Here is a 14287-nt window from a genome sequence, read left to right on the forward strand (position 1 = left end):
GTGGTTCAGGATTTTAGACATAAGACCTCATTTCCAAGTAAGCAAGTGTGATATTTATCAGTGGAGACCGTTTTCAACACGTTTCATCCAGTCCTTCTAATTGCAGAGTTCGCAGGTGCTAGGCTAGCGCAAGTCAACGGTATGTGCTAGCCTGCCACTAAAGACAGTCTTACCCACTCCAAAGTACACCCGAGGCAAATTCCAGACAATCGATGTAAATGTCTGTGTTGATAGAATAGTGTGAGAAATACAACTACCATCGCATCGCGTTGCAATAGTTATACTTTGGTCCCTGAAGTTGGTAGTAGTCATTTTGCATCTCAGCGGCGGACTGATATTACCAAGGCTACTACTAGGTATCCCCATTGGAGTGCGCTTTACTGTTTACTTTTCGGCGCAGTACTACTAACCGGAGCAAGTATAATTCCGCCGCTGCTAAGAAACTAGTCCCTCAAAATGTAATGCGATCGTTGAAATTCAAGGATAGAATAACGTTAGAAATAACACTATCAAAACAGACATTTACATCGATAGTCTGGCGTTATAATTTATTTGCCTCGGGTGTACTTTGGAGTGGGTGTTTATTTGCCTCGGGTGTACTTTGGAGTGGGTGTTTTTAGTGGCAGGCTAGCACATACCGTTGACTTGCGCTAGCCTAGCACCTGCGAACTCTGCAATTAGAAGGACTGGATGAAACGTGTTGAAAACGGTCTCCACTGATAAATATCACACTTGCTTACTTGGAAATGAGGTCCTATGTCCAAAATCCTGAACCACCCCTTTAAGCCCGAGGTCCGACCCGACCCGAGTCATTTGCTTATATTTTCGACCCGAACCCGGCCCGAACCTGCGGGTCCCGTCGGGTTTGTCGGGCCGACCCGACCCATTGAGAACTCTAAGTGGCACTTTCAGTACTGCATATTATTAACATTACAGACAATGAGACATACTGTAGAGAGGATGTCATCATCATTTGTTATCATCATGTCTTTATTGCACCCCTTGTTAAATTCTTCTTTTTCATTCTCAGCATCTTGTACCATACTGTACCACTTACACTCACATTTACATACAGACAAAGTGTTCCTTGGAAATATATGTTTTTATAAGTAGTGTTCTTTATGTGACGTCTTTATTATGACAAAAGAAAATGAAGAAAAGCTGGCTGAGCTAGGCTAGGTGGCCTAGCTAGCTAACGGCCCTCTTGGCCCTCATCCTGACTCGTCTGTTGCTACGGCGAACGTGGATGTTTCTTCACCTCTAGCCCCTCAGGGACCGTGCTGATTTTATCGTTTTTCGAAAGAGAAAGCTTCTTATTTTCATAGCCTTGACGTCTTGCTTTAGCTAGCTAACAATAAACAATGACCACTGCAAAATGTAAACTGTCCTAAATTTGTTTCTGACCATTTGAATAAACAGAACTTAACTGACGCATGGTGGCAGTGACCAAAAAAGGTTGTGTGTGGAGAAGGTGACTAACGTGCAGAAAAAGGAAATGATCTGCTACATTTAAACGGATATAAAATTATACAATATAAAAAAGTTTTTATAAGTGACACTGATCAATTCAAAATATGCTCATAGTATGTTGTGGTACCCCTGGACTAGAGTCACTAAAGTCAACGGCCACTTTGAGAGACCCTGCCCTAAGTAATCGCTTAGGATTAACCTTCATTAATGAATGGAGCTTGTCAACAGCAGCTGTGGAAGAAGCCAGTTAGGGACCGTTCGTTATTTATAAACGGGGTCACCGGAGGAAAATAGGGGAGGGTCATGTCTTTTTATTCTTTGTTGAGGGGAGGGTCACCTAACTTTTTTTGTCTAGGAGGGGGGGTCACCCATCTTTTGTATTAATGAAAACAGCAAAAAATCAAAGTGGCTTGTTTGATTGTTGATTTCTGTCGCCATATAACGTTCTCTTTCGTTCCATAGCTCTGTCAATATTGAACAATGAAAATAAGGGAGATTTCCCGGGTTTCTCACGCAAAATACGGAAAATGTCAACATCCGTCCCCATTAACGTTGGAAGGGTTGGAGCAACAAAGTAGCCTACTTTATTCACGCCTAACAGCCTATATCCATTTGGTCAACTTTATCCAGCCCTAAAAAAGCTAACTTTGGTTTACTTGTAGTTTACCGTGTAGCCTAGCCTAACTTTAAACAGTGTGCATGCTTATAAAGCATATCCTACTTGTGCTTCATTCATCCACACATCCAGCTCCTAACGTTTTGACAAGCACCAATTGACCTTGTTCCTGCCCATCTCTAGCTTTGCTGTCTCCATCCTTTCTGTTTTTGTTGTTTGCAAAAAAATATATAGTAGGCCCTATTTATTGGTAACCAGCAACAAGTGCAATTTGTTAATCGCTGTCATTCTCTCTCCTGCCAACAAAAATGTGTTACGTTCCAAGTAGCAGTGCGTAATTCTGCTTCATAAAGCAGAATACAGAATACAAATACATTGGTCATATAAATAGCCAGTTTATGGTCTACAGTGTAGGCTAGAGTTGGTAAGTTATGGTAGGCCAACTTGGAGTGAATATACAGGGGGATTTCTTTGGCTCTTAGCCTGAAAGGTGCGCACGTAGGCCTACTGTAGGTTAACATCACTCTGAGTTCGCATTCAAGCAAGCAAAATGATGATTTGAATACATCTGTTTCTCTGGAAGGGCAAGGGGTAACAACAGGACAACACAGAGACAGGCCAGAATGCAGGACTAATGTTATGAGAGTATTACAGTAATATGGGATATTCTACGGGAAAATATTAAAACGGCAAGACAGCGGGGAAAAGTTAAAATGATAGGCCTAAACCCGGAAAAAGTTGGCATGTTAGGTATTTTTCGGTCCATGTGATTATTTGTGAAATTGTGCAAACGGTCTTTTCAAGTCATTTGAGAAGGAAGGAGTGTAGCAAGCTCCCAAATTGACGCTCGTCTGAGAAATTGAGTTTTGGATAATGTTCAGCTTCGGCAGCTTTACAATGACTGAGGAAGCCTAGAGACGAGTCCATTGCAACAACTTCATGTGTTGAATTTGTTATTACCCAGTGTGCTTTGTTGAATGGTCTCAATGTTTTATTGTTTTATTTTATGTGAATACTTACTAGAGGAGTAAATTATTTCAAGTAGGCTAATGCAGTTGCAGGAAGTGTGCATTCAGTTTCCATGCTTATCGTGTTTCCACAACAATGTTAGTGAGTAAATCTACAGAAATGGCTACCATCTTGGTGAAGTGTGATGTGTAAGATCAGAAAGCAGAGGGTGAGTTTAGAACGATTGTTTGAGTCGATGTGTTTTCATAGCGCTCCATAGGGCTAGGTATCGACGTTTGGCCGGGGAGGGTCATGTCTTTTTTCAAAAGACTGTTGGTCCTTGAAAAATTTCTTGCAGGCAGGGGAGGGTCATGCAACTTTTGATTGAAGCACTCAAAATCCCTCCGGTGACCCCATTTATAAATAACGAACGGTCCCTTAGGACCCAGTGATGCTAACCATAACCCGGATCTACCCCTGCAAGGGGCAATAGTGACACTAACCTAGTGATGCTAACCTTAACCCATATTTACCCCTGCAAGGGGCAATAGTGACACTAACCTAGTGATGCTAACCTTAACCCATATCTACCCCGGCAAGGGGCAATAGTGATGCTAACCTTAACCCATATCTACCCCTGCAAGGGGCAATAGTGACGCTAACCATAACCCATATCTACCCCTGCAAGGGGCAATAATGATGCTAACCATAGCCCATATCTACCCCTGCAAGTGGCAATAGTGACACTAACCTTAACCCATATCTACCCCTGCAAGGGGCAATAGTGACACTAACCTAGTGATGCTAACCATAACCCATATCTACCCCTGCAAGGGGCAATGATGACGCTAACCATAACCCATATCTACCCCTTGCAAGGGGCAATAGTGACACTAACCTAGTGATGCTAACCTTAACCCATATCTACCCCTTGCAAGGGGCAATAGTGACACTAACCTAGTGATGCTAACCTTAACCCATATTTACCCCTGCAAGGGACAATAGTGACGCTAACCTTAACCCATATCTAGGGGACGGAAAAGGCGATGGTAATTCCTACTGTATCCCTACCCCAAATCTACCCCTGCCAGGGGCAGTAATAAAATATATACACAATTCAAACCTACCCCTGTCAGGGGCCTGTGTAGCCCAAATCTATCCCTGCCAGGGGACGATAGGTATCTCTTTCCCTAACCCAAATCTACCCCTGCCAAGTCAAAGCTACCTCTGTCAGGGGCAGTAGTTACAGTAGGGATGTGTGAACAGCCTGTGTAGCGACTACCTGTGTCTTTATATTGTTGTCTTGCTTTGTGATGTGATTTTACAGTGCCTGACGAAGATCTTTAAGGTCGAAACATTGCCAAATAAAGTGTGATTTTACAGTGCCTGACGAAGATCTTTAAGATCGAAACATTGCAGAATAAAGTTTATGGGAGCATCTGACAGTGTGCAGATCTTTCTTTTGATTTTTATCTTCAGTTAATTTTTAATCGGGCACCTGAAAATAATTTTTTGGATGTTTGTATCCTACACTTTGCTTCTGTTCTACAGTAGTTATGCCAGCTGTAACCCAATCCTACCCCTGCAACAAGCCGTAGAGAGAGTAACCCAATCCTACCTTGCATGACCATAAACATCTTACTGTGTGACGGTGACCCAATCCTACCGTGCATGAGTTGAAACATCTTACTCTCTAACGGTGGCTCAATCCTACTGTGCATGAGCTGAAACATCTGGGTGCATCTCAACTCTCTAACGGATGCATCCTCTTCTCCTTGTTACTTTCTTGGAGCCAAAGGAGGAGAGAGGAGCTGTTTAAAGAGGTGTTCAGTATTCAAAATGCATGGCGTGTGCTCTTTGTACTAAACTCTCCACTCAGCCACACACACACACACACACACACACACACACACACACACACACACACACACACACACACACAGACACACACACACACACACACACACACACACACACAGACACACACATAAATACGCTGGGGCACTGCCACACAAATGCACACTCACACACAGTACTTTGCCACACATACCATCTCTCTCTCTCCCCCTCTTTCTCTATCTATTTCTCTCTCTCCCTCTTTCTCTCCTTCCCTCTTTATCTCTCTCCCTCCCTCTTTCTCTCTCTCTGGCATGCTGAATTACTGGCAGCTCTGAATGGCTTTTATTGATTTTCATAAATGACCAGAAATTGTCATTGATCTGTGCGGTTGAGAAAAGGGTTTTGTGGTGAAGATTCATGCAAAAAGCACCCACTGATTTCACCTCCCTTTTAGCGAGACTGCACACCTCTCTCTCTCTCTCTCTCTCTCTCTCTCTAACGATCTCTCTCTCTCTCTCCCCCTCTTATACACACACACACACAGAAATGCTGTGCAGACAACTCCCCTGCGGCCGAAATGCAATGCCTCCTCAGGAAACAATAGCAGGGCACAGCAATGATGGTATCAGTGTATTCTGTGTTAATAATGAGTGTGCAAGATGTGTTACACGTGTGTGTGTGTGTGTGTTGTGTGTGTGTATGTGTGTGCGTGTGTGTGTGTGTGTGTGTGTGTCTGTGTTAGGAAGTATGTGGTGTACAGTAGTGTCTCAAAATAGTTTAGATGTGAATATCAGGACGCAGTTTAGATGTGATTATGACAGAATATCAGGACACAGTTTAGTGAAATAGTCTGTGTTTGATATGTCTAGGGTAAAAGGTAAAGTAATGTCACAACACACATGCTTACGCTGTAATATAAAATATCATAGAATAAAATGACCCCGAACAGTCAAGTGCCCCTATCTTATAATGTGAATGGATCATTCAGATCTGGACAAACATGTTAGAGGACTAAGGAAGAAGAATATGGTCGCCTTATCTGAAAAATCTGAACCAGTAGTTTTGTAGTTTTGTGTGAGTGGACATCCACACACCAGATGGATGCGATTACAATACTCTTGCCTCCCGATAAATTCCATTAAAGAGTCTACCATGCCCTCTAGAGCAGTGTTTCCCAAACTTTTTTTCTGGGGACCCACTTTTTAAAAATAACAGACTATCGCGACCCAACTCGTTACTGTGGTAGTTAACAAACTAGATCCTAACGGAAAGCTGTTAGCTTTCCTAATCTATATAAGGTATAAGATAGGGGTATTACACAATATAAATTGTCACTAAGCTATGCTGGCGACCCAAATAAAATCTCCTACGACCCACCAGTGGGTCGCGACCCAGTCTTTGGGAACCAATGCTCTAGAGGCCATGGGAAGTACTACAGGTCATTTCTTTCTTAGGGCTGTGTGCTGTGAGTGTGGCTACTATTACACGCTGGACCTTAATTGGTTTCTAAAATGGTTAGATCTTTTTGGTTCAGAAGTCTTTTTCTTCTTTTTAGTTGTGGTGAATGTACTGCCCCCTGTTGGTGGGAGGACTCTGGTGACCTGCCAGTGGTGAGTGCCAGTCCTGCCTGCCTCTCCTTCCAGTCGGTCAGCCCATCTGGATGTGTGGGGCCATCAGACAGAGCAGTGATCTGGATGTGTGGGGCCATCAGACAGAGCAGCCCATCTGGATGTGTGGGGCCATCAGACAGAGCAGTGATCTGGATGTGTGGGGCCATCAGACAGAGCAGCCCATCTGGATGTGTGGGGCCATCAGACAGAGCAGTGATCTGGATGTGTGGGGCCATCAGACAGAGCAGTGATCTGGATGTGTGGGATGGATGCTAGTTATCCCTTTAGCTAATCCTGTTGAGTCCAACGGGATTAATCACAGGGAGCACTGAATCACACCTCTCTTCCTTTCTGTGTGTCTGTGTCTGTGTGTGTGTGTGTGTCTGTGCCTGTGTGTGTGTGTGTGTGTGTGTGTGTGTGTGTGTCTGTCTCTTTGTCTGTGTGTGTGTGTGTTTGTCTCTGTCTCTCTGTGTGTGTGTGTGGTGTGTGTGTTGTGTTGTGTTGTGTTGTGTGAGATGGTTTGGGTGTTGCTGGTGTTATGGTCACATGCAGTGTACCTTTTGTATGGTGAGCTGAGGTCTGGAGTATAAGATGCCCAATCAGGACACACAGAGTTATGTTTCAAACAAGCGCGCATGGGGAGATATCTTCTAGCCATTAATAATCCTCTTATTGTCATAGTCCGAAGGAAGCTGCTTAGCTGTGAAAAATGTGTTGGTGGACTGGCACATGGTGCCACTGCAGACACATGGCGTTTAGAACAGCCTGTGAGGTAGGACGCGGTAGGACGGGGAGCTGAGAGATACACTGGGACTTCAGATGGGAACAGGAACATTATGGGTGTGTGTGTGTGTGTGTGTGTTTAACTGAGGGGGAAGGAAGGTGTCCAGGTGTGGGTATGTGTGTGTGTGTGTGTGTGTGTGTGTGTGTGTGTGTGTTTCTGTGTGTGTGAGTGTGTGTGTGTTTGTTTGAGTTTGAGTTGAGGGGGAAAAGTGTGTGTGTGTGTGTGTGTGTGTGTGTGTGTAAGTGAGCGTGTTTGTGTTTATTTGTGTGTGTGTATGTGTGTGTGTGTGTGTGTGTGTGTTTGTTTGTGTCTGTCTGTGTCTGTTTGTGTGTTAAGCTCTAGCTGAGGGGAAAGGAGCGTGTGTGTGTGTGTGTGTGTGTGTGTGTGTGTGTGTGTGTGTGTGTGCGTGCAGGGGAGGGTGGTTTAGGTCCTGACCGTAAAAGACCTGATTACGGTCTGAGTGTGTGGTGTCCTTAAACAACTCTCTCTCTCTCTCTCTCTCTCTCTCTCTCTCTCTCTCTCTCACACACACACACACACACACACACACACACATACACTCCTTTCCCCTCAGCTAGAACTAAACACACAAACAGACACAAACTACGCACTACACACCACGTGTGTGTATGTGTGTGGCCAGGAATGTCATATTGTGTTGTGTGAGATGGTTTGGTGTTGCTGGTGATATGTATCACATGCAGTGTGTGTGTGTGGTTGTGTTGTGTTGTGTTGTGTTGTGTTGTGTTGTGTTGTGTTGGGTTGTGTTGGGTTGTGTTGGTGAGCTGAGGTCTGGAGTATGGGTGTCCAATCAGGACACACTGAGTTATGTTTCAAACAAGCGCGCGTGGGGAGATATCTTCTAGCCATTTGCTTGTCAGTATCATGCATTTAGCTTCAGAATGAAAGCTGCTGTTGGTGACCCTTCCCCAGGCTGAGCCGTGTGAGGTTTATCCATCATGACATTGTCCCTGTGTGAGGACTGAGCAAAGCCTGCCCCTTAGGGTCAACCAAAAGGTCAAGTGTCCAGGGGTGACAGACTCACTAACACATTGCCATGGCCAGGGCATGCCTTTACAGCGATCAGAATAAAAGAAAATAAGTTGGGGGGGTAATTACAATAGTGCAGTGATGGTGATGGGGGGGGGGGGGTAATTACAGTAGTGCAGTGATGGTGGTGGTGGGGGTAATTACAGTAGTGCAGTGATGGTGGTGGTAGGGGGGTAATTACAGCAGTGATGGTGGTGGTGGGGGGGGGGGGGGGGGGGGGTAATTACAGTAGTGCAGTGATGGTGAATTAAAACGGACATGGTCCACAGGTGTTATTTTTTGTAATTTATCTATTTCAGTAGTAAATCACGCAAAAACGCTAAAAAGTAATTCCACTTCTTGAATCACTGTGTTAGTAGGGATATAAAGCACTTTAACTATTCGCTGCAAAATGTTCAATGACATGCAGTTTACTACCCCTCAACCAACACAGCACACTTAACTACCCCTCAACCAATACACACAGCACACTTAACTACCCCTCAACCAACATAGCACACTTAACTACCCCTCAACCAATACACACAGCACACTTAACTACCCCTCAACCAACATAGCAGACTTAACTACCCCTCAACACACAGCACACTTAACTACCCCTTAACCAACATAGCACACTTAACTACCCCTCAACCAATACACACAGCACACTTAACTACCCCTCAACCAATACACACAGCACACTTAACTACCCCTCAACCAACATAGCACACTTAACTACCCCTCAACCAATACACACAGCACACTTAACTACCCCTCAACCAGTACACACAGCACACTTAACTACCCCTCAACCAATACACACAGCACGCTTAACTACCCCTCAACCAATACACACAGCACGCTTAACTACCCCTCAACCAATACACACAGCACACTTAACTACCCCTCAACCAATACACACAGCACACTACCCCTCAACCAGTACACACAGCACACTTAACTACCCCTCAACCAACACAGCACACTTAACTACCCCTTGACCAATACACACAGCACACTTAACTACCCCTCAACCAATACACACAGCACACTTAACTACCCCTCAACCAGTACACACAGCACACTTAACTACCCCTCAACCAACACACACAGCACACTTTCACAAGCATGTAGCACCAATACCAATGCAAACACTCAACATTCTAAAAACCTTCTGGCCTCTGTTTGACCACTAGAGGTCCCCCTTAGGTTTAGTCTGCTCTTCCTTCAGTGTGTGTGTGTGTGTGTTGAAGTTTCTATTTATCTATTTCCAAATGGGCATGAGGGTCAAATACACATTTGTGTTTAAATGTGTTTTGAGAGAGAGAGATGAGGAGAGAGAGAAAGAGAGAGAGAGAGATGTGAGGAGAGAGAGGAGAGTGAGAGGAGAGAGAGAGAGGTGAGGAGAGAAGAGAGGTGAGGAGAGGAGAGAGAGAGAGAAAGAGAGAGAGGTGAGGAGAGAGAGAGAGAGAGAGAGAGCTGAGGAGGTAAGTGAGGGTTTGGAGGTGGCCTAAGGCTGAACAGCCTGTCCTGGAATCCTAATCAGATTATGAGTGAGAGAGAGAGGGAGAGAGAGAGAGAGAGAGAGACTGAGGCAGTGCAGTAAGCAGTCACTAACAAGACAAGCGAAAAGGAAGTTGTGTGTGTGTGTGTGTGTGTGTGTGTGTATAGGTGCGACTGAATGTTGAGGAAATTAATGAAAGTGAGTGTATGAATATACAAGCTTATGTGTGTGTGTGTGAGAGGCGATCAACAGTTCCTATGGACCCTCCACTGATTTGGGGCCCGGAGGGAAACTTTATGGCCCCCACCCACAGTCTCTCCCGAGGCACCAAACGCAAGCGCCTCCTTAAATCCTACAGGTACCTGTGTGTGTGTGTGTGTGTGTGTGTGTGTGTGTGTGTGACTAAAACGGTCTGCTATCTCTGTGTTAGTCTATGTTAGATACAATATGTGTGATACTTATTGTGTGTGTGTGTGTGTGTGATGTAGACTACTCCCAAGAAATACAAACACCCTCTCACATCCTACAGGTGTGTGGGTGTGTTTGTGAGAGAAGGGGGGCGAGAGATACAGACTCTCAGAGAGATACAGAGAGAGAGAGAGAGAGAGAGAGAGAAATGTAGACTAGACCAACAGATTTCTCAGTTGATTAAACAAAGCATAATTTATTGTATCTAGCAAATTTCAGAATTGCAGCAAATCATCTACCTGGTTGAGGCAGATATCATCTGAAAAGAGAGATTCTAATGTTCCATACATTAGATAATAGCGTAACGGCAGTTGGGTTTGGTACTTTAACACCAGAGTGATACACGTGACCCAGACTAGTTAGCTATTACGTTTTTGTCTCATGGGAAAATGGTGAAGATTGCTGTCTCCCCCTGTAAGAAAGTCTCTGGTTGAGGTGGTGTGCTAATTAGAATCAGCTGTTTTAGTGAATGGTTCAGACAAACATGTAATAGTATTGATTGAAGTAGTATTATGTAATTGCTACCTAAGGGAGTCTCCTCTGCAGTGTAGCTTGAATGATGTTCCTCATTTTTGTTTCTGCTAATTGATAAATGTAAATACAAGTGTAACTAGAATGTAATGCCAAAGGAATTACAATAGTGGATGGAAAGCTGCTGGCCTAATGTTGGTGGGGAAATTCCTCGGAAAAAAAACATTAAATCACTTAATCTTTGAGTTCATACAAACCCTCATACCAAAAGACCTTGTGTGTTAAGGCGTTCTTGAGATATAACACTCAAGGTGTTTTTGACCTTGACATTTGACCTTTGACCACCAACATCAATTCACTTCATCTTTGAGTCCATACAAACACTCATACCAAATTTCAGGCATGTATGTCAAGGCATTCTTGAGATATCGCACTCAGAGTGTTCATTGACTTGACCTTTGACCTTTGAACTCCAACATCAACTCACTTCATCTTTGAGTCCATACAAACACTTGTACCAAATTTGAAGCATATGCGTCAAACCGTTCTGGAGATATAATGCTCAAAGCATGAGATATGGCTGTGACTTTTATTTTGACACACAGGAAACACTTTAAACAGGATGTGTAGTTTTAGGGAGCACCAGATTGTATGCATTAGAAGCTGAGACGGTTGAATTCACAGGTGACACCTGTGCCAGTGTTCTAATTATCCCGGGAACTACTCTGGGAGCTTAACAAGCGCAGCTGCCTTTAGGCCATTATGACATCACAGCCTTTGAAGTTTATGGGGGGAAAATTAGGTTTTTAACATTTTTAATCCCTTATTTCTCAAAAAGTATAAACTTTTTAAAAAATCTGAAATAATACATCTCTTGCCTCACTCCAGACCTTCAGAACGGTTATTTCAACATGTCTGTACGTTAAGCGGTTAGAGTCGCATTAATTCTTGAAAAGGTAAAAAGAAAAAAAGGTTATAATAAGAAGAAGCCAGGAGATTTCAAGATAGTGGATTCCATCCACTATAACAATATGTGGTAGGGCTAGTTCCACCAAAGTCCTTTTAGGCAAGTCCCTCCACTCGACGGCCATATTGCAACTATTTTTGGGCACTCATCAGGCATCCTATTCGGCAGAAATGCGCGTGCGCAAGGCTTCACGACACCAACCTTGCTCCAGCGGCGAGTTCACAACACATGATTGGCACGATGTCTTCACAATACACCATATGATTGGCTCAATGTATTCACATCACACCACATGATTGGCTCAATGTATTCACATGTCGACGTTTTGCCGAGGAAGGGGTGGGATATGTGTAGACAACAGCCATATTGGCGTTACAAATTAACCCCATGCATTTCTATGGAGGATTTTTTGAGTTAGAAAGTCTCTGGTTCCACCTCTGAAAGGCCCACCTCTGCTCCTTGCTGTAGGAGGGTGCACTGACATGACGGGACTAAGAGGCTTGGTAGAGACAGGTTTGGCCACGTGGGTCAGGTTTGGCCACGTGGTCGGATAGTGGTCAGTGCCATCTACTTCTCCAAAGAACACTACTGTGACCCTGCCACTGTGAGGGGAACTAGAATACTGTTGAAGAAGAGAGGAACAAGATAGAGAGAGAGAGAGAGAGAGAGAGAGAGAGAGAGGATGTGGGCAAGGAAAGAACAATAAGGAGAGGTAGATTGTCAAAGCAAGAGGCAAGGCAAGGCCTTTATATATTTCATTGATTTATATAGCGTGCCATACACTGAGGCAATTCAATGCATTTTACACAAACAAACGCACATATTACAGATAAAGATAAAGAAAATATAAAGACTTAGAGAGAGGAGAGAGAAATGAAAAAAGGAAGGACACGGCTAGGCTCTAGGACAGGGGTGGGCAAACTTTTTGGCTCAAGGGCCACATTGGGTTTTGAAAATTGGCCGGCGGGCCGCACAACAACAACACGCAAGGCAGCTGGAACCTGCGGCTCTCTCTCCCTCTCGTGAGTGCAGACGCGTTCCCAATTAAAATCACGTTAGATCTGCTGCAAAGGAGATAACTAACAGTTGACTTAGTTTAACATGATGTTATCTTTATTTAGCATGATGTTTTGACATTTACATTATAAACGTTCTCTAAGGAGAGTGAAAAGCAGTTTGCAGTAAAGCTACCAACGTCGTCTCTATCGCAGGAAAAAAATAGCGAGCAGCCTGATAACCAAATGAAATGCTTGGCGGGCCGGATGAAAGTGCTTGGCGGGCCGGATCCGGCCCGCGGGCCGCAGTTTGCCCACCCCTGCTCTAGGAAGTTCACCACATTGCCAACCAAAGAGGTCTTGCAGCAGTAACTTCTGTCCTAGGAAGTCTCTCACCCAGGTGCCAGCCTGGCAAAGACATGCTTACTGTAGCATGGTCTCCTGGTTGTTGATTGGTGGAAGCACATGAAGGCGGAGCCGCTCCTTAAGGGGACCTGTAGTTGTGTCTACGGTGGCCTATTTGTGTCAGAAGGGACTCAGTAGGAGTGTTGTTCGAGACCCACCACTGGGGAACACAAGTTCATCTTATGTCAGGTGTCATGTCTTATGTCATGTCATTTTTCCACAGTGGAAAATTGGCATGTTGCGACGATGTTTCCTGTTGTCCAAATGACTTTTGTTAGTGTAGGACAAAACTTTTTTATTCTTCTTTCCTTGTCCTCTTTCCTCTTTCTTTCTTTCTTTCTTTCTTTCTTTCTTTCTTTCATTCACTCTATATCTCTCTCTCTTCCTTCCTGTATCTGTGCTCCCTGAGAGGAGAGGTGAGAGCAATGCCACAATGAGAAACCCGAGCTCTCCTCAAACACTTACTCAACCTGCCAACTCAAACGCACACATGCAGGCACACTCTCTCTCTCTCTCTCTCTCTCTCTCTCTCTCTCTCTCTCTCTCTCTCTCCCTGTCACACACACACACACTCATACACATACACTCTCTCTCACACACACACACACTCTCTCTTTCTCTCTCTCTCTCAAACACACACATACACAGACACACACACACACACACACACAGAACAGAGGACAAGGGACAGACACAGATAGAATGACAGCAGAGAGAGAGAGGGAGTGTGTGAGAGAGCGAGTGTGTGAGAGAGAGAGAGAGGGAGAGAGACAGAGAGGGAGAGTGCCCAGCTCAGTTGCAGAGTTGCAGACCCTGAACAGGAACTCTATCTGAAGGAGCGATTAAGAGAAGGACACACAAGTGCGAGAGAGAGAGAAAAATTGAGAGAAAGAAGACAAGAGAAGAGAGGGAAGAAAGGAGAGAAGGAAAAGGGAGAGAGAGAGAGGGGGAGCCTTTCGTGATGAGTATCATTCTGAAGTCTCGCTCTCGCTCTACCAGCTCTCTAAGGAACCCTGAGGGCATCTGGTAAACTTCTCCTTCTCTCTCTCTCTCTCTTTTTCTATTTCTCTCTATCTCTGTCTTGTTTATGGCACCCTCTAACCCCCTCTCTCCTGTCCTGTTCTCTCTCTCTTTTACTCATCTCTCTCTTCTCTCTATTCTTTCTCTCTCTCTCTCTC

General features: G+C 44.5%; 1 protein-coding gene across 2 annotated transcripts in view; it reads left to right on the top strand.

Annotated features, from left to right (window-relative positions):
* The first annotated feature begins 13846 nt into the window (after positions 1-13846).
* The window catches only part of LOC143122892 (3',5'-cyclic-AMP phosphodiesterase 4D-like), a 22771-nt gene continuing 22330 nt past the window's right edge, over positions 13847-14287 (top strand). For both annotated transcript variants that reach the window (XM_076283880.1, XM_076283881.1), the window contains exon 1: positions 13847-14135. In XM_076283880.1, the coding sequence (XP_076139995.1) occupies positions 14071-14135 (65 nt within the window). In that variant the 5' untranslated portion in view covers positions 13847-14070. The remainder of the gene's footprint in view (positions 14136-14287) is intronic.

This window comes from Alosa pseudoharengus, unplaced genomic scaffold (assembly GCF_046254945.1).
Source record: "Alosa pseudoharengus isolate Yale_2024_CS ecotype anadromous, Long Island Sound unplaced genomic scaffold, YU_APseudo_1.1 YU_APseudo_1.1_scf_14, whole genome shotgun sequence".
NCBI lineage: Eukaryota > Metazoa > Chordata > Actinopteri > Clupeiformes > Clupeidae > Alosa > Alosa pseudoharengus.